The 26718-nt window shown below is 35.9% G+C and overlaps 2 protein-coding genes and 1 pseudogene across 5 annotated transcripts; all 3 read left to right on the top strand.

The window, feature by feature from the left end:
- Positions 1–1076: 1076 nt before the first annotated feature.
- Positions 1077–4935, top strand: LOC148915397 (uncharacterized). Of its 3 annotated transcripts, none has more exons than XM_089041726.1 (3): positions 1077–1842; positions 2701–2836; positions 3171–4935. In XM_089041726.1, exons 2-3 carry the CDS (start codon positions 2707–2709, stop codon positions 4523–4525), a joined length of 1485 nt encoding a protein of 494 aa, XP_088897852.1. In that variant the 5' UTR covers positions 1077–1842; positions 2701–2706; the 3' UTR covers positions 4526–4935. The 3 variants fall into 3 exon arrangements, with proteins under 3 accessions (XP_088897852.1, XP_088897850.1, XP_088897851.1); XM_089041724.1 differs by having other exon boundaries at positions 1712–1842; positions 3096–4935; XM_089041725.1 differs by lacking the exon at positions 1077–1842 and having other exon boundaries at positions 2587–2836; positions 3096–4935.
- Positions 4936–9137: 4202 nt separating this feature from the next.
- LOC148915396 (uncharacterized) lies at positions 9138–11645 on the top strand (annotated as a pseudogene). The gene is made up of 2 exons (XR_016128425.1): positions 9138–9604; positions 9732–11645. The product of XR_016128425.1 is annotated as an uncharacterized LOC148915396 (transcript).
- Positions 11646–13193: 1548 nt separating this feature from the next.
- On the top strand, positions 13194–15709 carry LOC148915395 (uncharacterized). Its single transcript, XM_089041481.1, has 3 exons — positions 13194–13681; positions 14095–14517; positions 14776–15709. Exons 1-3 carry the CDS (start codon positions 13295–13297, stop codon positions 15292–15294), a joined length of 1329 nt encoding a protein of 442 aa, XP_088897607.1. The 5' UTR covers positions 13194–13294; the 3' UTR covers positions 15295–15709.
- The last annotated feature ends 11009 nt before the right edge of the window (positions 15710–26718 follow it).

Here is a 26718-nt window from a genome sequence, read left to right as displayed (position 1 = left end):
GTTGAGAAGAAGCTCTCCCGACTCATGCGGAATTGCACTGCACATCCACTATTTGGCTGCTTAAGTTATATTCTTTCTTTTATTAAAGTTTGTGGGCCATTCATAACATTTGGTTATAATTTTTTTCAATTTTTTAAAGTTTGAGTGGGCTTGTGCTGTGGGTTTTATATGGATTGGGTAGGCAAGAGTGTATACCAACACATGGAATGGATATCAATTACATAGCTTATATATAGGTTTTTTTTTAGTGAAATATTTTTGGGTAGGCGGTAGCCTACCCTGCCCTGGCTTAAGATCCGCCCCTGACTAGGGACTAATTAATCAAAATAGCCCATCATAAACTTTATTTTGGAGCTCTAATAACGAAAATATTTTATTTTAAAACAAAATTCAAAATCGAAAGATTTGTCGATTGTAAGCATTAGAGCAAAAATACACAATTAATCAATAAAAAACCAAAATCCAATTTTCTCATTGAATGGCAAAGACCGTGTTCTAAAGGTAAAAGACAACTTTTATACCATCATTGTCTCTCTTTTTTCCTTTTTTCTTTTTTTGTCCGAGTACCATAATTGTCTTAATCTATATATATAAAGCAAAAGATAGAGAATGGTAAAACATTTAAAATATAAGAAAATGCCATTGGTTAATACAAACATTAAAAATTGAAATTATTAATTAAATGATGATAATATGATAAATTCACACTTTTTTATATTTAAAAAAATTAAAATTAAAAAAAGAAGATAATAAATCATATTTTTATAAAATACAATTATCTATTATATTTTTTAATTCTTAAATAAATTTTAAATTTATAAATAAATAAATAAATAAATAACCTCTTGCAAACGCAAAAGTGCTTGCAAAGAGACTACTTTCATGATAAGGTAAAGATCTAGGTCACTTTATGTGTTGTATTTTATCCACAAATAAAATCACATAAGCACCGAAAAAGGCAAGAGACAAATTTGAAAGCTTAGTTGTCCTGGCCACTTTCCGCTAACCAAATGCCACGTGTCACACTCACCCGAGGCTAATATAAAATTCCAAATCACCACACCACCCTTCATTAGACCTCATTTGTAGAGCTTGTCTGTCTCTACGTCCAATCTCTTCCCGTATTCGGAGGGGTATTTTCCGTAATTTTGGAATAGACACGTGTCTCTTTTCGTTATTTCTGTCCTCGGACAGCCACTTACAAAAAAGGCTAACCCTACTTTGCCCCTTTTCTTCAATCGCCGCCTCTTTTTCGATCTCAATAATTTTTTCCCCCGATTCCATCTTGATCTTTCGTCTCAATTCCGAAATTGAGATTAGATTCGATTAATTCGTTATCTCCCCTATCGTTCGATCCCAATTTCAACTATAGCCGTGTTCCCAATCCGATTCTAGGGTTAGGGTTTCAGAAATTGTTCGATCTTCTTCTGCGATCGTAGATCTAAGAAACCATTTTTTGGATTAGCGATTTCCGTTCTCAATTTTTTCGGATTCCGTAAATTCTTTTGAATTCTTTTGGATGTTTAGGTTTTCTGATTTCTGGGTTTTGATCCATTTAGGCTGAATTAATCCATAGATCTATTAGCCTTTGAGGTTTTTCTATCACACAGCTGCTGTATTTGTCCGTGGATCAGATGCAATTTTTGAGATTTCGACGAAAATTGAACATCTAGGGTTAGGGTTTTCAAGATTTTAGGGCTTTTCTTTATTTTCTTAAATTAGGTTGGGAAAAGTTCAGATTCATTCAAGTAAAACAGTTTTGCCCTTTGGTTGGCGTTTCGAATTGAGCTTTGATCTTCCAATTCAGCGATCTGCTTCATTTCTTGAAGACTATTTTTTGAGGTACAAACCAATTCATTTTGTTAATTTATGAAATTATTAGTGCTTAAAAATTATAATCAATTTTAATTACTTGCTCAATTTTTGGGCTTTGATATGGCACCCATATTTTTAGCTAAATGGGGCGCCCTTTTCTAGAAATAGAATAGCAAGCATATTTACCAAATTGCCCTTCATTAGTGATGTCTCCTCTATGCCTCAGGGTGCCCAAATAATTGGCCCCACAAACCCTTTAAGAATATTATAATCATACATTGATTCATAATTCTTAACTAGATTATAATTATCATAAAATTATGTCAGGGACTTGTAGTGGTGTCATTAACTGACATATATACTGATTCTTGCGTGTATATGTCAAAGACATAGTATCAATGTCTATGGTGATACATGACGTGCTGAATTAACATCTTTTAGCAGATAGTTGTGTTTACTGAATTAAAATCTTTTGGTAAGCCTATTTGGGTTTGCTGGATCTGTTTGAGTTTGCTTTGTTTATTGAAAGCGTTTAGTTTATGCAGACTCTAAACTGTTAAAGATGGGTTTATGTCAGTTTGCAAGTTAAGATAGCATTGATTTGTAATTGTAATGGTATGTTTTGGATGAGGTCCTGCTTAGTTTCATTCAAATGAAACGCGCATGTACTGTCTTTGCTATCTGAGGGATAGAATCATGGTAGAGTTAGACAATCATTTAGCTTGAGTAATTTTTGCTGAAAATATGTACTAGAGATACTTCACTTGTGCTTTCTTTTAGATATATAGAAACATAGGTGCTGGCTTCACGGTTTATGATGGTATTAAGAAGTTTTAGGAGTTTCTTTTGCATTTTATCTAAACTTATTTTATCTCTGCCCTGCAGTTTAATATGGTACAAAAACGGCCTCTTGATGATGAGCAAATATTTGTTTCTTTCAAGCACCCAAGACAAGTGGGGCACAGTAAAGAGCTAGTTTCTTTTTCAGAATCTGTTTTTCCTGAAGATGTGCAGACTTTAGGTGAGGGACCGTAGTCTCTGTAAATATATGTCGAACCTCAGAGGGAAAATTTTGTTTGTCTGTCCTAATCAATTTTTGTGAGTTTTTCTAAGACGTTTGATAATTGAATGTCAAACAAACTCAAATCATAGCGTTTTTCACTTGTTTCTCATTTTTCTTTATAACTATTTTTGGTCACATAAAGACAGCCTAATCAGCTGGTTTTCGTTTTTCATTTTGATTTGAACTCTTGAGAAAAGTTCTGATTTTTAATTGGTAGAGAATGGATGGGCAAAAGACAATGATAAAGGTGAAGAGAAGCTTTCTGATGACATATTTTCTGATCTTCGTAAAGGTGGTGAGGATGTTGAAACCAGTGCACCTGGAAGCTTCACCATCTCCTCATGGACCACAAGCAGTACCAGTGAAGAAGATTCTCTGTTGGAAGCACCATTTCATGGATCCTTCGCGGACTGCTTCAATCCTGAACGTCCAATAAGGACATTGGCTCAATCTGAGGATATTTATTCTTTTCTTTTGGATCACCCTCCTCGGAAGTCTGTCTCCATTGGACCAGAGCATCAAGCTGATGTTCCACCGTGGGGTGCACAGGGAACCAATAATAATTCAAATAATTTAGATACATCTGAAGCAGTTTCAAACTCTGACCTTGAGGATGAGAAACGACTGATGGGGACCTGTGTTATTCCAATGCCTGATTCTGATTCATCTGCCGACACTAGTTGCATAGTTGGAATTGGTAGAACTGATTGCAGCTGTGAAGATGAGGATTCTGTTAGATGTGTCAGGCAGCACATTTTGGAAGCAAGAGAAAAACTTATAAAGACAATCGGGCCAAAGAGATTTGAGGAGCTAGGATTTAGTGACATGGGAGAGCAAGTCGCACAAAGATGGAGTGAAGAGGAGGAACAATTATTCCACCAGGTTGTCTTCTCAAATCCAGCATCGTTGGGCAAGAATTTCTGGGACAATCTTTCAACCGTCTTTCCCTCCCGGACAAAAAAGGAGATTGTCAGTTACTATTTCAATGTCTTTATGCTTGTGAAAAGGGCTGGGCAGAACAGGTATGACCCAATAAATGTCGATAGTGACAATGATGAATGGCAGGGCAGTAATGATTATGGTGACAATCAACTAGCAGTTACAGAGGATGAGGACTCAGTGGTTGAGTCTCCCATATGTCGAAATGTTCCTCATTATTATCAAAGTTGGAAGGATAATTTGCAAGAGTACGATGAGGAAGTTGTGGATGATACTTGTGATGATAATGTCAATGTGGATATGTTTGGTGGGGGAACCAAGCAAATTTTAGATAGATGCTATGGGCTGGTTGACAACTGCAGTACCTGTCCTATAGCTCAGCTTCAGGATAAGATTTCTTGGGATGAAAAGGGGGATCAAGAAGTCCAAGATGATTCATGCACGTCCTTTGATGCAGCGGCTGCTTCACAAGAGAATCAGCTGAAGTCTGAGGAGGGGAATCATTGGTCGGGTGGTTTCAATGGATCTAGCAATCGAGGTGACCATGAATATGTCTTGGAGCCTTGTGATACGAAAATCTGGGATGCTGGATATATGACTTTCCCTGAGAATAAGGTTGACTTCTTGCCAACTTGCAACATGATTGAAGAGGTTTTCGGGAAAGAGTCTTGGAATTACAAAGCAAGGGATGGTAAAAACTTGGGGTAGAGTTGCTTGTCCTTTATCAAGGTGGTTTTGGAAAAGCAGCATTGAGGTGTTCATATCCGGTGGTCCGCCCAGAGGTTTTTCCTCCGAATTTTTTTTTAGAGGAGTTGAGTTTTCCTTGTGTACATCTGATTTGTTGGGAGATGGAAGCTCGCCGTCCCTGTAAAATAGTGTATTAGAAGGTGATTTGCTGCTAGGTCTCTTTTTCATTAGCTAGTGTGGAAATGGAAAATTCCCTTCATACCTTCTTCCTAAAGAGATCCAGAGTTGTCATCTTTGTAGGGTTCTGCTGAAAATATACATATATTGTAAGCACAACGGTCATCTTCGTACGAAGATACCGCAATGTAATTTTGAATGATTTTTCAAATGAAATTTTTTTACTGAGGATTTTATCCCTCATTCTTCACTTTGATATCTGCCTAATTCATATCCATCATCCCCTAGATAAGTGAAACAGAATGAATAATTATGCCTTGAATCCTGATTAATTTTGGTAGGGGACTTTGGGTGCTCAATGGTTTGGCAATTATGTTGAAAGGTAAGAGAAGCAAAGCTTTTATGTCTTATTATATGAGCTAATCTTTGATTCCACCATCCACTTGGCTTGGGATAAAGAAATATGCACTGCACTTTCTCACTGAGCTGAAAGGCAACAAATAAACAAGTTTAAGAGACTCATATCATATAATAGAGCTAGTGGTAGCCTAGGGGAATGCTAACCCTAAGCCAAACCATCCTCTTCCAACCAAAAGGCTGTCTAGGTAAGGAGGGCCCCACATGATGATATTTTATTTTCTATACAATATTGTTTTATTTTTTGAAGTTCATTGACTCTTTTGAGTATCCCCTAAGCCTTGTTTGCTGGTGAGTGCTTGCTCTCTAACACATGCACCATTATTACTCCTGAAGAAACACATGTATCTTTATGATTGGACCATTTTTACATAAAATAAATAAAAAGGAAAGGAAATTTTGGCATCAAACAAATATTAGCAAATAATTTACTTTTTTCAAAGGTAAAAGTAGTGTGATTGAGATTGAAGATACTTTTTCATTTTTTTCTTTCTTGGGTCCACTCAATTTGAGTTCATTTTTCTCACTGTGAAGCTAATAGTAATAGCATTCGAGTAAAAATGCCCCAACTGCCAAGACTATACATACATATTAGCTTATGATTCAATTAAAGCTTAATATGCTTATAATCCGTGCAACTTTTTCATGATTTTATATTATTTGATCATTGATGTCAAATTGGTGTCGGCCAAGCCCAACTGACAAATCAATGTAAATGTTGTGTTGTCACATGTTTGCTTCATGCCGTGAAAGATCGAAGCAACATGGCTATGATCTCCATTACACCTTTCAACCAACTTATTTTATTTCCTCCTCACCACTAGATAGAGAAAAAAAGGTCATTGTAGCCATTTAAGAAAATGTTTCCCTAAAAAAAAAAAGGTCATGTTCTTGTTGACATAAACGTGACGTGAGTGGGAGTCAAGAGATTAATTTCGAATAAAATGCGTGGATATACAAACTAATTAATGTTGCGCTTGTAATGAAACAAGAATGATCAAGCACAAAACAAAACAAATGATGTCTGCTTAAAAATTAGGTGCAGGTTTAATGGTCAATGGTTGGCATCTCTCTTAACCAATTACCAACATTTTACTGATGTGTGCTCTGGTCAACGAGTGTGTGATTCAATATTTGGTTGATGTGATTATTCACCAATCGTTGTGCTTGTGATCAGTTTGTTTTATTTTGAAAAATTTGCAGCAAGTTTGAGTTCAACTGAGCCCCAAAATACTAAAAACAGCTGCTTTAGATCCAAGTACAAATATTTCTCAAATTATCTCTGTGGTGGAGTGGAGATATGTTAGCAAAGTGGGCAGTTCAACAACTGGTGTCAACTGGTGTGGCTGCCAGAAATTTACAAAAAAAAACAATTGCTTTCTGATCAATATACAAGTCCACCTTCACTTTTTTCAGCTCTCTATCCTAACACATCAAAAAGTCATTACTGAATCTTCCAAGCACATAGCCACAAGAACAAGATGTCATGTTTAATTTAGCAGGTAAGGTAGACCGGAAGTATTTATAAAGTATTTATAAACCCACCTAGCTAGTTGCTGGTTTGGGACCAAATTAAACTTCATAATTAGTTCAAATTAAGGTAATTACACACAAAAAATTGACTAATATATTCATTAACAAGTAGAATCTGCACATATATAGAATAGAACAAGTGGGAAGGGTGTCCAAAAATGAAAGTAACAGAAAATATGTGTTCTCTTCTCTGCCATGATGGTTTGGTGTTGGATGGTGAGGAATGGGGATGGAAGCTTGAGAAAGCATAAAGCCAAAGTGGGCATCTTATCTCAAGTCTTGTACATGTTACAAGGCATGGCAGAAAACAAGGAGTGGCCTGTGGCCATTCTTTCATTTGAAGGAGTCTACTAGTCAATTTTGAGCATCACTTTTGGAGGGCCATCTCTCTTGACTCTCAAGCGAAGTCTTCTGTGGGCTACCATTCATATCTCTCACGTACGTATTTATACGTATGTATGTTCTCGAATGGAATGCGTGTACATTATACGTACACGCGTACAAACATAAAAGAAACACTATAATTGAATCTGCTGATGGACCAGTAGACATAATAGTATGTGCACATCTCGTGGATCCATTAAAAAATAGACAACAAAAGAAGAGAAAAAAAGAAATGCAAGTACAGAGGTGTTACAGCTAAACATTGTACTAATTAAAGAAGCCGGCAAAAAGGGGACAAAGGAAGGGAATTATGCAGCCAAATAAGTGTGATTAGTGGCTGCTAATAAGACATTAACACTACGATTAGAGCAATGAAAGCCGGCTCCTCCATCATCATCTATAAAGGCCGGCCAGCAGCACCCTCACTCGTTTGGGCCATGCTTCTGCCCAATTTTCTGACTTTCTTTGTATGGCTGCTGCACCCACAACTCTAGACATGCAGCATGTACTAATTCTTTATAGAATTAACTTGCTTGTATCATTGGGTTAGGAATTAATCCTAAACAAATCAACACCTTTTATAAATTAACCACCAAAACTTTGGCCCCAACTACTTCTGTTAATTTCATTAGACCCTTTATACTATAAGTTAGTGATCATTTTAAATTTTCTGATATAGATGTTGAATTGTTCTTCTCATGTACAGAACTGTATAGGTTATTTGACCTCTATATATATAATGTTATATAATGTTATATATTTTGTTGAAGTGGGTTGTGAGTAGGACATGCAAATCCACTTAAATCAAGATTCAGAGAAGGGATGAACTATATTTGTACTGATATATACAGTAAGATTCTAGCTACCCCATTCTTTAAAGTTAGTTTTGCCTTTTTGTTAGATATTGTTGAAAATTGAATACATGCATGTATTTAAGATCTGGATAGAAATTATATTATCTTCCCTGTATATATTATTTCCAGATCAATATAATTATATAATCAGAATAACTTCAACTATTGCTGCCTTAAAACCCTTCCTGGGCACAAAGGGATTGAATTAATACTTGAAGGCTTCCTTGCATTTCATAATGGTCCGTAGGTGAGCGGGACTGTTATTTGGTTTTTCATTTGTTTTAAGAGATAGCTTCCAAAAGAAAGAAATCTGATATGGTTTGCATATATAGAAAGTGTGCTGGTTTGTACAAGGCATGGTGAAAATATAATCAAAATTAATTACCTTATCAGAGAGATCATGGTTACCAAAATCTGCTGCTTTTTTCATACATATTTCAAAGGTTACCTATAAAAAAAAAGGAAAAAAAAAACTTACTTTGTTCCAGCCATGGAGGTTAAGGTTAATGATTTGATCATTTTGGCTCTTGGGGTAAAGTTGGATTTTAATTGTTTAAGGATTAAAGTAAATTGTGGAGATAATCAGTAGTTTCAGTGATGCATACAAATATTCCAAGCTTTAGCTCTACTATAATATTGCAGCTTTCTGGGCTACTGTAGCATCTCATTCTCATGTTCATGTAGAGAGTGTGATCACTTACCAATAAAGCACATCAAAGTTGGTTTTGAAGGATAATTATGAATATAAAATGAAGGGTTTATAACTATATACTGTACTGATCACACACAAATAACATAAAACAACAGTGGTAGAGTGTTGAATACTGTGCTAAATGCTTTGGTTGAAACTCAAGGAACTGGATAGAGGGATTAATCTGTGGGACACACCATGAAAAATCTTGAAAATTAATAAAAGCACTTTCATAATAATCAATTGATGAGAAGAAGGAAAAAAGAAAAAGAAGAGATAGTCCAAAAGAATAACGGCCAGAGAGTGGAACCATTCACTTGGGCGAGAGTTTAGAGAGAGAGAGTTTAGAGAGAGTGTGTGTGTATGTGTGTGGGGCCCAATTTCTTAATAGCAAGACAAAGGAAGGAATAGTTAAGGAGGAGAGGGAGTTAGTTTAAGTAGGTTCCTGAGGCATAGGGATGCTCAGCTGGACAAATCTTGGCCGTTGGATTGGTTGGCGTAGGATCCTCAGTTGAGTACACGTGCTGCTATCTTTCCTCTCCTTTACCTCTCTCTCACTTTTTTATCTTTGCTTCCATGCATGGATTTCTCCTCCAAATATAGTCAAGTTCACAGGGAGAGAAAATAGTGTGAGAGAGAGAGAGAAACAAACGCTCGCTCACTCACTCTCACTTTTAATTTCTTCTTTGGCCTGTTCATCGCCATCATTACCAACAAAGCCAAGCCAACACCACCTCACACCTCACCCTCTTCAAATTCTGTATATTTTTTTCAATTTTCAACTACCCAAGAACAGAACAGAACATAACAGAAACAGAGAAGAGCAGAGCAGAGCTACTAATTCTCTGGAAGAGTAAAAGCTACTACATATTTCACTGTCAGATCTTTTTTCATGCTAACATAACTCTGAAATCTGGGATTTCTTCTTCTTTGTTGGTTAGCTCAAAGAGCAACAGCATCGACCTTGATCTGATGCAAATTTCACTCCTAGTTTGAGCTTTCGCCTTGATTTTCTGATCTGGGTTCTGTCATTTCTCTTTCGAGGTACTCTGTTCATTAGCATTTGTTCTTTTTTAGTGTAATGAGATCAAGCATCTCAGAATTTGGTAAACTTCTTTGATCAGATTTGAAGCCTCCTTAGCTTGGCCGATCTTTACTGTTTCCTTTATAGGAAGAATTTTGATTCCAACCAATGGAATTGGAAGATCAACAATTCAAGCATCTATGCAAGTTCTGCTGCAAGAGCTTTCCCTGTGGTAGATCCTTGGGAGGTCACATGAGGTCTCACTTGACCAATAATTCGGCAGGAAACAGAGGAAAAACTCATAATCGGCAAAGTTAAACTCCCATCAGCCAACGATGTTAATTCTGATTTTGAAACCGGACCTCATCATCAGCCAGGTTATGGCCTCAGAGAGAACCCCAAGAAGACTTGGAGGCTTGCAGATTCAAGTGAGGATACTTCACTTCTCCCTGACAAGTTTTGCAGAGAATGTGGTAAGGGTTTCACTCTTGGAAAGCTCTGTTTGGTCACATGAAGTGCCACTCAGAGAAAGAAAGAGTTGTTAATTCCATCAATAGCTTTGATGAGGAAGAAGAAGAAGATTCTTGGACTTGTGCCAACCAGAAGCTAGTCATGGACAACCAATCTGACAACGAAACTACTACTCCCAACAGGAGAAGAAGATCGAGACGAAGAAGAACAAGGTACATGGGCACAACAACCTCCTCTTCCAATTTCTCTATTGCTAATGCTGCCACTTCCTCTGTTTCTGAGATTGAGCAAGAACAAGAAGAGGTTGCTCTGTGTTTAATGATGCTTAAAAGGGATGCGGGTCACTGGGGTGGCTTGAAATTTATAGCACATGACTCCTCTGATAACAATTCTGTGTTCTCTGAAGCTCCTTCATCAGGTCAAACAAATCAGGTTAATGCTGATATTAAGGGTAAGGTTTCTGTCTGCAGTGGTATTGAGATTTTGAAACTGAAGAAGAAACTTAATAAAAAGACATTGGAGCTTGGAAATTTGGATTCTGATTTTTCAAAACATGGGTCTAGGATGAAAAAAGAAGAACTTCTTTCTGCTGTTGGGTTTTCCAAAAATGATAAATTGGACGAAAAAATGGAGTTAGCTCAACCTCAATTGGGTTCAAACAACAAGTGCAATTCAAGCAAGAGAAAATTCCAGGAGAGTTATGATTTTGAGTCAAGGTCAGAGCAATCTCTGAAAACATTGAGCACAACTAGAGGTGATGTTTTAGATTCTGAAGCAGTCTGCAAGAGTTCACAAAAGAGAAGCAAATTTGAGTGCACTACTTGCAACAAGGTTTTTAGGTCATACCAAGCTCTAGGAGGCCATAGAGCAAGTCATAAAAAGATCAAAGGATGCTTTGCCTCAAAAGTTGAAAGCAGTGAAAACACCATTGAAACAGACCTCTCTCCTGAGCCAACATCAGACAGTAAGCTCAGCAAGTCTTGCAAGAATGAAAACCCCATTAAGCATGATGTTAAAGCTGAGATTAGTACAGAGAATAAAGGTCATGCTTGTCCAATTTGTCTAAAAGTTTTCCCCTCAGGCCAAGCCTTGGGTGGTCACAAGAGATCCCATTTGATTGGTGGTTCAGCTGAGAATAAAAACAGCCAAACCATTGTAATTCAGAAACCTGCAGCACCTGAAGTCAGGGACTTTCTTGATCTCAATCTCCCTGCTCCTGTTGAAGAAGAGAGCAGCAGCAGCCATGCTGCTGCCTTTAAGCCATGGTGGGTTGGAAGCAGCCATAAGCATGAGGCCCTTGTAGGCCTCATCTCCAACTGAGTTTCCTCTATAAGTCCTTCCCATGCTGGTTTCCAATCCAATAAAGATTCAAGAGTGTACAGATACATATTTCTGGACATTAATTCATTAATTCTTTACAGATTTTAGAGTTTGCTGAGGCATTGCTGCTCATTGCCAGTTTCCAACAAATTCTCAATTACCATTTCCATCTTTTGTTACAGTATACCATATAAATCTCATTTCCTTTTGAAACTTCAATACTGTAATTGAATTTCATATTCTCTTATAAGAATTGTACCTTTTTTTATATATAGGAAAGTAATTATTATTTTTTAATGGCATCAAAGAGAAATGAGTGAGGTGTTGAAAAATTGGGATGCTATATGAAGTCATGAAGAGATAAAAAAATTAAAAAAAATAAAAATTTATAATGTGCACAAAGATGGCATGTGAGCTAGCTGAAGGTGAAGGTGGTTGTTTAGTCACCTACCATTAAACATGACAACCAATCTCACTTCTTTCTCAAACTTAGTATGTTAAGTGATGCTTATATTTCTCTACTCTAACTACTATGCTCACTAGAATATAATTCATCTTTTTTTAAATTTGGACCACTCCAACTTACAAGTGTCTATATGCAAGTATAAAGTCACTTCAGCACGCGAACTCTGCTGCCCTCAAATTAACTGCAAATAGGTTTTATTTTAGGTGGGAAAGGCTGCTAAAGCAAGGAATATTTTTTTCCCCAATAATCAATTTGGTCTTTTAAACATGATATTTTTTTTTTTGGAGAATGTCTTTTTTAATTGAAATGGATGATAACATACTAAACACACACACTACGCATGAGATTTTTTGGTTACCTCTGATAGAGCTATACATTTATATATTTGGGCAGCTTTTGATTTAAGTGCTTTTGTTTGACAAGAGCATGGAGAAGTCAGGAGTGGTTGTTTCACTTTGGCTTTCACTTGCTGTGGTAGATGGCAGTGGGTGGTGAGTGCTTGTACATAGAATAGAATGATAGAAAGCTTTGCATATTGTTTAGGCTCTTAAGTGACAAAAGGGTATTGAGTCTTATTTCATATTTGTGTTAATGAAGTTTTTAAATTGAAGTTGGAAGAATGTGTTATTGCCATCGTCTCTCCACCTGTCAACACCTCTTTGTCCCAACAGTCCTATTAGATTAAGAAATAAGTCATCACTCATCAGATTAGTGGCCTTTCTCAGATCCAAGCAAGAAAAAAGCTTTTGTTTTGGTCAGCAATGGAGTCAACTTTAATACAAAGTCAACTGGGTCTTAGGATTTTGGATTAGATGTGGGCCAGGGCTGATGAGCTCATTTGATAAATTGATATGATACTCATGCCAAGGGGAAATTTTTCTCTGAAATATGAACACTAAGGAAACTTACAATGTTTGTAAATATTCATATATGTAGGAGGAAGGAACATGGAACTCAAACAAGAATAATAATGTGCCATAATACTGAGTGGAACCATGTTTTAAAGTATTTGAAAGATAGTGAAATTTATAACCTTTTTTTTAATAGAGAAAAAAATAATTATATTAATAAGTTATACACAAATTATCAACCACAAAGACTAGAACAAATATGAAATTTACATCTAAGAAACTTGGCTTTTGATTGGAAAATCTTGGTCCCTCAAAATTTACATCAAAATTTACATCTAAATTATTGAAGTTTGAACTCGTAGCCCAAATTATTATTGAAAAGGTTTTCCAAATTATAGCCCAAATGATTGAACTTTGAAGTAGTAGCCCAAACTATTGTTGAAAGGGTTTTTCCAACCCAAACCCCCATTCCCTACATTTCCAAAGCACCAGATACTATTACTGCAAACCCAACACTTTCTCCAACGAACCACACTACAATCCCGTCATACACTAACCCTAATTCCAACTTCACTCCCTACATTTCCAGAGCACCAGATACCATGCGTGCAAACCCAACACCTTCTTCAACGAACCACGCTACAATCCCATCATACACTAATCCTAATTCCAACTTCACTACAAAGTCACACTCCCAAATGTTCAATCCTTCACAAGATTCCACCAATTTCACCTATCACATTCCTTATCAATCCAACACCATAAACCCTAACAGTAACCAACGTTGGTTGTTTCCTCCACCAGTGGTTCCCTCTGCAGTAGCCTTCGATCCAGCCCTTCGCCCGCCTGGAACTGAACCAAATGCCAATTCAGGCTCATACTCTTGGACCCACGTTGTATTCCATGCTCAAACGCCATTTGGTGAAGACCCAAATGCTGGTTCTCAGAATGGGGCTATCCAACAAGCTGAACCCATTGGACACGAAGCTGTAAGTGCCTTTCTTCAATTCAAGTTCGGTTTTTTGGTGCATAATATAACTCTTGGGCTCTTTTCCCTAAATGGGTTGTGATGTATTTGTTTTGTGATCCTATTCTATGGGTTTTGATGTGTTTATGTGGTGTATCGAGTGGTGCTGTAGTAGTGGAAAATTAGATTGGATGTCTTCTTTTCAAAATCATTGCTCCATTTTCGCATTACTCAGTTTAGTTTAGGTCATTTAAGTGTATTATGTGTGCATCCACTCGTGGACTGTGTATTCTAATACTCTTATGATGCATGTTCATAGTATGTTTCATGTCTAATTCAGACATTCATAAGTTTTCCCATATGCTTGCATTGTTTAGTATATGTACGATTACAATATATAAAGTCACATTGAAAACCATTTTTTATTGTTGGCAGTCTATCAAGTCTCTGAATGAGAGTTTGTTAGTGCCCACCACTTCAAATTCTTTGTGGAATAGCAATGGGACAAATCGGTGTGATGTTTGTAATATCAGTTGTAGTAGCAAAGAAAATTACGAGGCACACATATTGGGAAAGAAACACCAGAAAAAAATCAGAATGCAATATAATCCCACTGCCACAGCCTCTAATGTTCTGAACAATATCAGTCTGCCAAGCCAAACAAGCAGTGTAGGTGGGCAAGTGATATTTGGGGGTTCAGGTGTGGCTGCTGGTGCAGAATTGGAAACAAAGAGACGTAAGATTGTGAATGGTGGTGCAGTGGTTGATTCCATGGTGGTTTGCACAATATGCAACGTTGTTTGCAATAGCCAAGAAGTTTACATTAAGCACCTGGCTGGTAAAAGGCACAAGGCTCAGGTAAATAACAATTTAACTAGCTTTCCTTTTAAGATTCTTCTGTCACTTTTGCCTCAAGTCTTTATGAGTGATTATGGATACACTTGCTTGTATCGTGTGAGTCATCTAGAGGATCTTGCATTCTTTATGTTATTATTTGGATTCTCAATGTTTTCTTATATGTGTCCTTCAAGGGGGCCTTATTTATCTTATTTTGTGATTTTTTTACCTTTTTTGATTATTAATATATTACTTACTTTTACTATTTCCATTATGTAGGCTAGTTTAGTGGCTCCAAATGTTGGCCCATATTTTGGTGCAGTTCAATCTGAAGTTACTGGCATTTGGAGTAAAGATCCAAATAAAATCAAACTTGTTCAGTCTGCATGGTGTGAAGTTTGTAAAGTCAATTGTAACAGCAATGACACCTACATCAAACACCTAGTTGGAAAGAAACATCAGAAGAACTTGGAGCAACTTGAAAAGTTAAAGAATGATGGCAGTGCCTCAACCTCAAATGTTCCATCAGCTGCAACAAATGCAATAATTGGACCAATGGAAAACCCAGTAGCCAAGGGTTCCCAGCCGGAGGAGGATTTGGAGACAAAGAAGCGAAAGATCATATCAGGAGGAGCAGCAGCTGGTGCGGTTAGAACATGTACTGTATGTAATGTGGTGTGCAATAGTCAGACAGTTTTCAGTTCTCATCTTGCTGGTCAGAAGCATGCTGCTATGGTGAAGAAACGGGCAGAAGTTGGAGTAGCAATCAGAGCCTGTCAACAAATAACCGCTTCTTGAAACCTGAATTTGGCTCAAAGATCTTCATTATGGCTCAAAGATCTTTATTGGTGGAGTTGTATAGCTTACTTTTGCACAATTTTCAAGCAGCACCAACAGCAATAGCACAGCTCATTTGATGTTGAGGACTCCTACAAATTGGGACAAATGTAGAGAGGTGTGATTTTTGTATCCTTGTATTTTTTCGGTCTATTTTTGAAGATGGCTTGTTTGGAACAGAAGAGAGAAGATTTGCTTGGATATGCTAACAGAGTTGAAGGAAGAAGACAGAGAGTTCTAGAATATTCATAGGGAGGAATTTAGAAGAAATATTTCCTTTTGATTTCTGTATTTCTCATTGAATGAATTGAATGAAACCAATACACATGGGATTACAGACTTTATACTGCCGCAGAAATCACATGGATTACACTAACAGTCTAACCATAATGACATGTCAGCCAACAACCTTCCAAGCTGACTAACCTTTAGCCAAACAGGATATTGTGTGACACAAAATATATATTGGTAATGGATTAGCTATATACGTAAGAATTGACAGTGAATTATGTCATAACAAGCATCTTGAGATAGTTGTGCCAATACATTCCCCTTCCGTTGTATTGGTTGGAGTCTTGATTTGTTCGGTTTTACTGCTTGTTTTTAAACTAGAGCATACTTCTCACGGAATTTTGGTTTAATAATATTTATTTGACTTGCTGTTGCCATCTTGTTACCTTGTGGAAGTTGTTAAATTTCATTCCCAATTACTGCCTTATTTATATGTTTATTTACTTAAAAAAATACTTGATTTGTATGCTGCTAAAGAAATAAAAAGACATGTTGAAAGAATCACAATCCCAAAGCTTGGGGTTGATCAGGATAATGTTTATATTTTCTTTGCATATCGTATTTGCCAATGTGGGTGTTAGCAGGGGCACCACCAGTATCTCACTTAGCGTGCTAGCCCTCCCTCGCTCACTCACTCACCTGTAGGGGTTCTCAACCAATTTATTACTTATTTGATTATGGATAAGTTTGAATTGTCTCCCAGTCATGAAGTCTGTAGAGCTTACATCTACTGTCTCTGTGTTAAGAGAATGTGGGGCATGTGGGTGTAGTTAGGCTAGTGGTCTGTGGGATGTGAAGTGTTATGTATGAGTTCTGGCCTCTTGCAAGAGCAAGAGTGCTTATTGTTGTATTGCGAGTGGTTAAGTTTATTTTGTAATTAAGGTTATTGTCTTTCAGAGTTTTGAGGTTTTGTTAAGTTGATTATATCTTCTAAATGTTACATTACTTATGGTTGTTAGGAAGAACTGAAAGAGGAAAAGTTGAAGGCAAAGGAAGAAGCAAAGGATCTAGCTCAAGAAATGGCTGAGCTCAGATACCGAATGACAGGTTTGCTTGAAGAAGAGTGTAAGCGCCGTGCTTGCATTGAACAAGCATCTTTACATAGAATTGCTGAGTTAGAAAGCACATGTATTGAGGTTTAGATTCTCAGTGTGTCTGTTACCAGTGAGAGGACACATCTGAAGCGGGCAAAATCAATGAAAATCCTTTGCTGCTCTCCGGCATCTCAATGAAGCAAGGTTCAGAGGTAGCATCCCGATGATTACATGGTATTCCGGCTTCAGCTCTAACGTTTGTGGCTGTGGAATTTCCGAGAGACCATTCCAATGAAAGATTGAGCAATGATAAAATATGCAAGCATGTCAGTAGAGAAAAGGAATCGCATTTACATGGGGCAACGTGAGGAACTTGCACTAAATTGTTTCCCATGCATTTTCCTGTATCCCTGTTTGATTATTTGGACGAGACTAACATAAAATTTTCATATACCATATGTATAAACATTAAAAGAGATTAAAAAGGAGGGGTCTTTTGTGTAAAATTTTCTAGCTCTTAATTCCTTTTCATGTGCCTTATGAAAGTCTCGCATGAACTATGTTCCCCTTTGCACAATCATATTCATATTACCAATCAAAATTCAAACTTGATAATTGCAGTAAGGACTCAACGCTAGGCAATTAACTCAAGTAAACTACATTGTTAGATCTAGAAGTGGCCAACATATGGAGGCCCTCCTTAATCATGAAAGTCTTAATAGGGAAAAATAAAATAAAAAAATTGTAGATGTATTTGACCTTCCATCTTTCCTAGTCTCAATTGGCAGAACTTTTGAGCTTGAATTTTTCAGTCTTGGTGCTTCAAAAAACTGGTATGTGGCCATATTGTACAAGAAGATATCGGTTACCACCAATGTATGGATTGCCAACAGAAACACACCCCTCACTGGTTCATTAGGTGTACTCAAGGTGCGCAGCCCTGGAATTCTTGGCCTTGTTGACCATAAGAACACTACAGTTTGGTCTTCCAACACATCAAGTTCTGCACATAATCCAATGGCACAGCTTTTGGATTCTGGAATCTTGTTGTGATAGATGACAATGGTCATAATTACTGTGATAATATTTTATAGAAGAGTTTGATTACCCAGGTGATGCATTAATACCAGGTATGAAGCTTGTTAGAGCATTTACAATGGGCTCCCTAAACCACCTCCTTAGACAAATTTTAAAGATGAATTGTAAAAATGCAACTCCAACCATACTCCCTATCAACCTCCTAAAATAGGGAGTTCTCTAGGTGATCCTAAATTTGAGGAGAGAGAAATGATTCTTAGTGGCTCCCTATAATTTAATGCTGCTTTATTTAATGAGTATTTCAAACTTTTATTTAATGCTAACTATTTTTTGTTTTATTTTTTAATAGAGATGGACCAATCAAAAAAGAGTAATAACATTTATGACTCTCCAAATTAGGGAGTATGGTTGGAGTTGAATTTTTTTAGAGAGCTCATAAAATATCTTTCTTATATTTTTAGCTAAATTTTAGCTAAGAAATAGAAACCATCATTGTGGATGCTCTTAGGAACAAAATCACAAGTTTTAAATGGCATCTTACACCCTGGAAAAGCCCTAGGATCCTTCTCAAGGAAATTATACATATCAACTTGGTCCTGATGGATACCATGAATTAATTCTGAGGGAGGGTTTTGTTATAAAATATCGGACTGCACCATGGAATGGAATCCAATTTAGTGGGATGCATAATTTAAATCCAAACCATTCGTACACATATCATTTGTGTTGGATAATGATGATGAAGTATATTATGGTTATAAGCTTCTCAACAGCTCAACCCTTATCAGGCTGGCGTTAACTCAAGATGGATTTGGGCTGAGCTACATTGGGAGTGATGGAAACCAAGTCCCCAGTATGTAGCTGCTTGAAAGGATTTATACCCGACTTTCAACAAAACTGGGACTTGGTGGATTGGTCATATAGCTGTGTGAGAAAGACTCAACTGAATTGCACTGGAGACATCTTTAAGAAGTACTTTGGGGTAAAATTGCCAAGTATAGAACAATCCTAATATAACACAAGTATGAACCTCAAAGAATGCGAGATGATGTGCATGAACAACTGCTCTTGCATCGCTTTTGCAAATTTGGTTTTGGATATCTGAGATGGAGGAAGGGGGTGCTTGTTGTGGTTCAGCGATATGATTGATATAAGATATTCCAATATAAATGGGCAAGATATTTACATAAGAATGGCTTCATCAGAACTAGGTATAGAATCATCTTGCTATTTAAAACAAAGTTTGAAAGAAAAAAAAAAGCCACCAACAAAAAAAAAAGAAAGAAAGAAATCTTCCAACAGTTACATGATTAGAAAAAAGATAGAGCCAGAAAACTTTTGACATGATTAGAAAAATATTTCTTTAGAATTGTGTCATAAACTAGCATTAATTGTTCATTGGACGATAAAAAGTAAAGATTTTTTTCTTTATGAATTTCTGACTCTTCAATCTTCTGCTTTCAAATACTTCATTCCTAGATCAAGGAGACAATACAAAGATCATAGTAACGAGTATTCTGTTTGTTGTGCGAAAACACTACAAGATATTGTCGTTGATGGACTATATGACAACACACATATAAACCCATTTGAGAATAAAACACATGCACGTTGAAGAGAGAAAACAAACACACAAGAACACAAAGATTTAAAAAGGTTCGTCCTTGTGCTTATGTCCTCTTGGCAATCCAACCGAGAAATTCACTAGTATGTAAGAACAACTTTGGTTAAAATCTTGAACCCCCTTAGCTCTCACAATAGCTGAAGATAGAGGCGCCAATTTTGAGCATCGGCCAAAAGCAACCAGTCTCCTGCTGTGTTGTTGCCTCTTTGCTACTTCTTCTCCTTCCTTGCTGCTTCATCCTTGTGACCATTGGTTCCTCTTCCTCCTCCCACATCATGATGAGCCAAAACTTCAGCAATCTTCACCTTGGCAAACCATCAATCACCTATGAACAATAGTTGATCCCTATAACCTCTTCAACCTCTTGGAAACCGTTCTAGTAATTCCCAAGAGCTGCACAATGGCAAGAAACCTTTTGCATCAACGTACCTCAGGTGAGGAGGTGCTCCACCCAATGCTATACTTGGGCCACCTAAACCTCCTGTGTAGAAAAGAGATCCTCTATGTCGAGCTCCTTACTTCTCATCTTCTTAGAACCTTGAATTCTTGACACGCCTTGGTATGCAAATTGCATACCAACCCTTGTTCTATAAATCCCCACGTAGCCACCAACTTTGCTCTTGGATTTATGAACTAACGTCTTTCTTTTCATCAAACACCCATCCAACTTTCCCTCTTCATACTCCCCAAAGCACTCCGAAACGTAGTTGAATCTCCTTTGTCCATCCATCCAAAACTTGGGGATGATTTAATAGATACCTTAGGCTCAGACCTTGCTTGTGATGAAGGCTCCACCTCAAGTAGAACCCTTTATGAGTTTGTTGTTGATACCCGTCTTCTTTAACCTTTATGTCAAGCTCCACCCACATTGGAGTCCCATCGATGACCACCTTGGTAAGAAGCATCTTTTTGGTTCCCTCCGACCCAACAACATTCTCTCCATCATCCCTTGTCTTGACTTCACTTTTGTGAACCTTATCCTCTAATACCACCACTTCTATACCTTTGAAATCAAGCACCCTTGATGATGAACTGTTATTCATACAACCTTGACTAACCTCCCTTCCCCAACTAGTCTTGAGCATAATGGTCATATTTAACCTTCTCACTATCAAACATTCTTCTATGTATTTTTGATAGCGCAATGAAATGATTTGCCTCCAATATGATGCTCATACTTATCCTTCGATCAATTCTTCTTATTGGGCTTTGATCGCTCTATAATAGGGAAACTGAATATTTAATACAATATATATGTGTAGTCAAAACATTTAAACTTTTAAAACAAATATGTTAGAGAATTGTAAACTGGTTTTTTAGTACCATACACTCGGGAGATTGAAAATGTGCACATAAATATAGCCATTGTGATTTTCCACTCCCCATCATCTTCTTGGGAGGGTTTTCCTTAGCGTGTTTAGCTGGTTCAAAAGACTTGAAGTAGTCATGCAATTCATACTTGAATTCCCGATAGATCTTTTGAAATAAATCCTCAACATAATCCTTATTCACTTGGCATGTACGTTGATATCAAAGTTTCATGTTCTTTATCATTTGCACACAGTGCGATGTAATGTGCAAATATAATATATTAGTTCTTCTTAAAATTGGTTGATTAACATGTTTCCAAATCAACACCAAGATTGCAACTTATTTTTCACAAGCAACATTGCTGCCTCATTTTTAGCAGCAACTTTTATCTTCACACTCGGATGAGCTTTTGTGGAAGCGGTTGCATATTTAATATCATGAAGTCGGGATGCACATAAATATAGTCATTTTGATTTGTCTCTTCTCTTCATCTCCTTAGAAAGCCTCTCCTTAGCATGTTCAACTAATTCCAAAGACTTGAAGTAACCATACAATTCATACTTGAATTCCCAATAAACATTATGAAAGAAATCCTCAACATAATCCTTATTCCACTCGACACGTACGTTGATATCAAAGTTAACATAAAAGCAATATAATCAAAAGTACATAAGTTGAAAACACCTTATTCCATTCGACACGTATGTCGACATCAAAGTTGCATGTTCATTATCGTTCACCCATATTGCAGTTCTTCCTGAAATTGGTTGATTAACATGCTTTCAAGTCAATAGTAACATCAACAACTTATTTTTCACAAGCAATCATTGCCTCATTTTCATCAACAACTTTTATCTTCACACTCGGATGAGCTTTTGTCCCTTCATATTGCATTAATACGACTTTTTGTAACATCCTCGTTATGAAGGCCAAAGATTCATGCCTCAACCTCATTGCATTAACATATCAATATTCAATATTTGACAATTATTTTTAGTTGATGCACGATTTTTGTGTGTGCAATAGATTTTTTTCTAGCTATCAAACATACTTCTACGTGTTTTAGATAGAGCAATGAAAATGGTTTTGCACCATGATGGTCATACTTTTCCTTCGATTGATTCTCTTTATGGACCCTTTCACATCTTAGGGCAATTATTCGGAAAAAATGTTCGATGGATCATGCTTATTGAAGTGACGTTCCTGAAGACAAGAGAAAATGACCTTATGGATGAGATCACTGTGAGTGTGCCAAGTATGATGTTAAATATTCAATGTTTCATTATTGTTAATTATAGGCCAGCGATAACATAGACTTAAATAAGTATGATTGTCATCATTATGTCAACAAAATCATGGTTAAGCGGTTTCGAGACTTAAATAAATATGATAGTCGTCATTAAAATCGTTAATCAAATATACTTATACTATCAAACATTAAAATCGTTAAATAAGTACAATTCTTCTTGCTATGAAACATATTTCTACGTATTTTGGATAGCGCAATGAAAATGGTTTTGCTCCAGCATGATGATCATACATATCCTTTGATTAATTATCCTTATTAGTTTTTGATCACTCTACAATAAGTAAACTGAATATTAATACAATGTATATGTATAGTCAAAACATTTGAACTTTTAAAACAAATATGTTAGGGAATTGTAAACTGCATATTTAATACCATAAACTCGGGAGACTGAAAATGTGCACATCAACATAGCCATTGTGATATGTCTCTTCCCATCATCTTCTTGGGAGGGTTCTCTATAGCATGTTTAGCTGATTCGAAAGACTTAAAGTAATCATGCAATTCATACTTGAATTCCCGATATATCTTCTAAAATAAATCATCGACGTAGTCCTTATTCCACATGCCATGTACGTCGACATCAAACGTGACCTAAAAGCAATATAATCAAAAATACATAACATGTAAATATTTTCAAGTTTTTCCCATCAACATGGGAGGCTTTAGCCAACTCACCATTGGAGATACTTGATAGAGATGTGGCACATGAATGAGCATTTTTGTGTACTCATTTTCTTTCATCAGAATTTTTGGTATTGATATCATTGTATTACTTATTAAACTAATTTTAATTACCTCTTCATATGAATTTATTTTTACTTTGTAACTATGCAGAAAGAATCTAGTGCCAATAAAGTAAACTAAACCAAAAAATATATGGAGCATCATGCATGTTCATTATCATTCACACACATTGCGATGCAATGCGCAAATGTAATATATTAGTTCTTCCTAAAATTGGTTGATTAACATGTTTCCAAATCAATAGTAACATCACAACTTATTTTTTAAAAGCAACATCATTTCATCAACAACTTTTTTCTTCACACTCGAATGAGCTTTTGTCCCTCTGTAGTGCATTAATATGACTTCTTGTAATATCCTTGTTATGAGGGGCCAAAGATTCGTGCCTCAACCTCATTGCATTAAAATATCGATATTCAATATTTGACAATTATTTGTAGTTGATGCATGATTTTTGTGTGTGTAGTAAATTTTTTTCTCACTATCAAACATACTTCTATGTGTTTTTGATAGAGTAATGAAAATGGTTTTGCTCCATCATGATGGTCATACTTTTCCTTCAATCGATTCTTCTTATTGGCTCTTTCACATCTTGGGGTAATTATTCGGAAAAAATGTTCGATGAATCATGCTTATTGGAATGATGTTCCTGAAGACAAGAGAAAATGACCTTATGGATGAGATCACTGTGAGTGTGCCAAGTATTATGTTAAATATCTCATGGTTCATTATTGTTAATTGTAAGTAAACTATGACATAGACTTAAATAAGTATGTTTGTCATTATTATGTCAACAAAATCATGGGTAAGCGGTTTCGAGACTTAAATAAGTATGATTGTCGTCATTAAAATCATTAATCAAACATACTTATACTATCAAGCATTACAATCGTTAAATAAGTACAATTTGCACAATATGCAACGTTGTTTGCAATAGCCTAGAAGTTTACATTAAGCACCTGGCTGGTAAAAGGCACAAGGCTCATGTAAATAACAATTTAACCAACTTTCCTTTTAAGATTATTCTGTCACTTTTACCATATATCTTTCCATAGTGTCTGCATTTCAGTATTTGGTTTTTTTTCTTTCACCTGTGATATGGTATTTAGGTGCCCTCAATTCTTTATGAGTGATTTTGGATACACTTGCTTGTATCATGTGAGTCATCTAGAGGATCTTGCATTCTTTATGTTATTATTTGGATTCTCAATGTTTTCTTATATGCGTCTTTCAAGTGGGCCTTATTTATCTTCTTTTAACTTTTTAACTTTCTTATTATTATTAATATATTACTTACTTTTACTATTTCCATTATGTAGGCTAGCTTAGTGGCTCCAAATATTGGCCCACATTTTGGTGCAGTTCAATCCAAAGTTACTGGCATTTGGAGTAAAGATCCAAATAAAATCAAACTTGTTCAGTCTGCATGGTGTGAAGTTTGTAAAGTCAATTGTAACATAAATGACACCTACATCAAACACCTAGTTGGAAAGAAACATCAGAAGAACTTGGAGCAATTTGAAAAGTTAAAGAATAAAGGCAGTGCCTCAACCTCAAATGTTCCATCAGCTGCAACAAATGCAATAATTTGACCAATGGAAAACCCAGGAGCCAAGGGTTCTGGGAGGATTTGGAGACAAAGAAGCGAAAGATCATATCAGGAGGAGCAGCAGCTGGTGCGGTCAAAACGTGTATTGTATGCAATGTGATGTGCAATAGTCAGACAATTTTCAATTCTCATCTTGCTAGTCAGAAGCATGCTGCTATGGTGAAGAAATAGGCAGAAGTTGGAGTAGCAATTAGAGCCTCTCAACTTAAAGTAATCATGAAATTCATACTTGAATTCCCGATATATCTTCTGAAATAAATCCTCGACATAGTCCTTATTCCACACGTCCTCGACATAACATGTAAATACTTTCAAGTTTTTTCCATCAACATGGGAGACTTTAGCCAACTCAACATTGGAGATACTTGATAGAGATGTCGCACATAAATGAGCATTTTTGTGTACTCATTTTCTTTCACCGGAATTTTTGGTATTGATATCATTGTATTACTTATTAAACTAATTTTAATTACCTCTTCATATGAATTTATTTTTACTTTGTAACTATGTAGAAAATATCTAATTCCAATAAAGTAAACTAAACCAAAAAATAGATGGAGCATCATGCATGTTCGTTATCATTCGCACACATTGCGATGCAATGCGCAAATGTAATATATTAGTTCTTCCTGAAATTGGTTGATGAACATGTTTCCAAATCAATAGTGACATCACAACTTATTTTTCAAAAGCAACATTGTTGCCTCATTTTCATCAACAACTTTTATCTTCACACTCGAATGAGCTTTTGTCCATTCGTATTGCATTAATATGACTTCTTGTAATATCCTTGTTATGAAGGGCCAAAGATTCGTGCCTTAACCTTATTGCATTAAAATATCGATATTCAATATTTGACAATTATTTGTAGTTGATGCACGATTTTTGTGTGTGTGATAAATTTTTTTCTCACTATCAAACATACTTCTACGTGTTTTTGATAGAGCAATGAAAATGGTTTTGCTCCATCATGATGGTCATACCTTTCCTTCGATTGATTCTTCTTATTGGCTCTTTCACAACTTGTAGTAATTATTCGGAAAAAAATGTTCGATGAATCATGCTTATTGGAATGACGTTCCTGAAGACAAAAGAAAATGACCTTATGGATGAGATCACTATGAGTATGTCAAATATTATGTTAAATATCTCATGGTTCATTATTGTTAATTGTTGGTCAACTATGACATAAACTTAAATAAGTATGATTGTCATTATTATGTCAACAAAATCATGGCTAAGTGGTTTCGAGACTTAAATAAATACGATTATCATCATTAAAATCGTTAATCAAACATACTTATACTATCAAGCATTAAATTTTTTAAATAAGTACAATTCTTCTCGCTATCAAATATATTTCTATGTATTTTTGATAGCGCAATGAAAATGGTTTTCCTCCAGCAAGATCGTCATACTTATCCTTTGATTAATTCTCTTTATTGGCTTTTGATCGCTCTACAATAGGTAAACCGAATATTAATACAACATATATGTATAGTAAAAATATTTGAACTTTTGAAACAAATATATAAAAATGTGCACATTGACATAATCCTTATTCCACTCGCCCTGTACGTCGACAACAAACATGACCTAAAAGCAATATAATCAAAAATACATAACTTGTAAATACTTTCGAGTTTTTCCCATCAACATGAGAGGCTTTAGCCAACTCACCATTGGAGATACTTGATCGAGATGTCGCACATGAATGGGCATTTTTGTGTACTCATTTTCTTTCACTGGAATTTTTGGTATTGATATCATTGTATTACTTATTAAGCTAATGTTAATTACCTCTTCATATGAATGTATGTTTACTTTGTAACTATGCATAAAGCATCTAGTGCAAATAAAGTAAATTGAACCAAAAAGCAGATGAAGCATCATACATATTGCGATGCAATGCGTAAATGTAATAAATTAGTTTTTCCTGAAATTGGTTGATTAACATGATTCCAAATCAATAGTAACATCACAACTTATTTTTCACAAGCAACATTGTTGCCTCATTTTCATCAGCAACTTTTATCTTCACACTCGGAGGAGCTTCTTGTAACATCCTCATTATGAAGGCCAAAAATTCGTGTCTCAACCTCATTGCAGTAAAATATCGATATTCAATATTTAACAATTATTTGTAGTCGATGCACGATTTTTGTGTGTGCGATAGATTTCAATCATAATTGTCATACTTTTCCTTTAATTGATTCTCCTTATTGGCCCATTCACATCTTTGGGCAATTATTTGGAAAAAATGTTCGATAGATCATGCTTATTAGGGTGACATTCCTAAAGACAAGAGAAAATGACCTTATGGATGAGATAACTGTGAGTGTGCCAAGTATTATGTTAAATATTCAATGTTTCATTATTGTTAATTGTAGGTCAGCTATAACATAGACTTAAATAAGTATGA

This window comes from Prunus mume, linkage group LG7, assembly GCF_029339155.1.
Source record: "Prunus mume cultivar Tortuosa linkage group LG7, ASM2933915v1, whole genome shotgun sequence".
NCBI classification, from domain to species: Eukaryota; Viridiplantae; Streptophyta; class Magnoliopsida; order Rosales; family Rosaceae; genus Prunus; species Prunus mume.
This window is presented reverse-complemented; position numbering and strand designations above follow the sequence as displayed.

Bases quoted from the DNA above. Each gene is read 5' to 3' on its own strand.
- LOC148915397 (XM_089041724.1), top strand. From the start codon at position 2,707: ATGGTACAAAAACGGCCTCTTGATGATGAGCAAATATTTGTTTCTTTC. The intron at 2,837-3,095 runs GTGAGGGACCGT...TTTAATTGGTAG, and splicing joins TGAAGATGTGCAGACTTTAG to AGAATGGATGGGCAAAAGAC.
- LOC148915395 (XM_089041481.1), top strand. From the start codon at position 13,295: ATGCGTGCAAACCCAACACCTTCTTCAACGAACCACGCTACAATCCCA. The intron at 13,682-14,094 runs GTAAGTGCCTTT...TATTGTTGGCAG, and splicing joins AACCCATTGGACACGAAGCT to TCTATCAAGTCTCTGAATGA. The intron at 14,518-14,775 runs GTAAATAACAAT...TCCATTATGTAG, and splicing joins GTAAAAGGCACAAGGCTCAG to GCTAGTTTAGTGGCTCCAAA.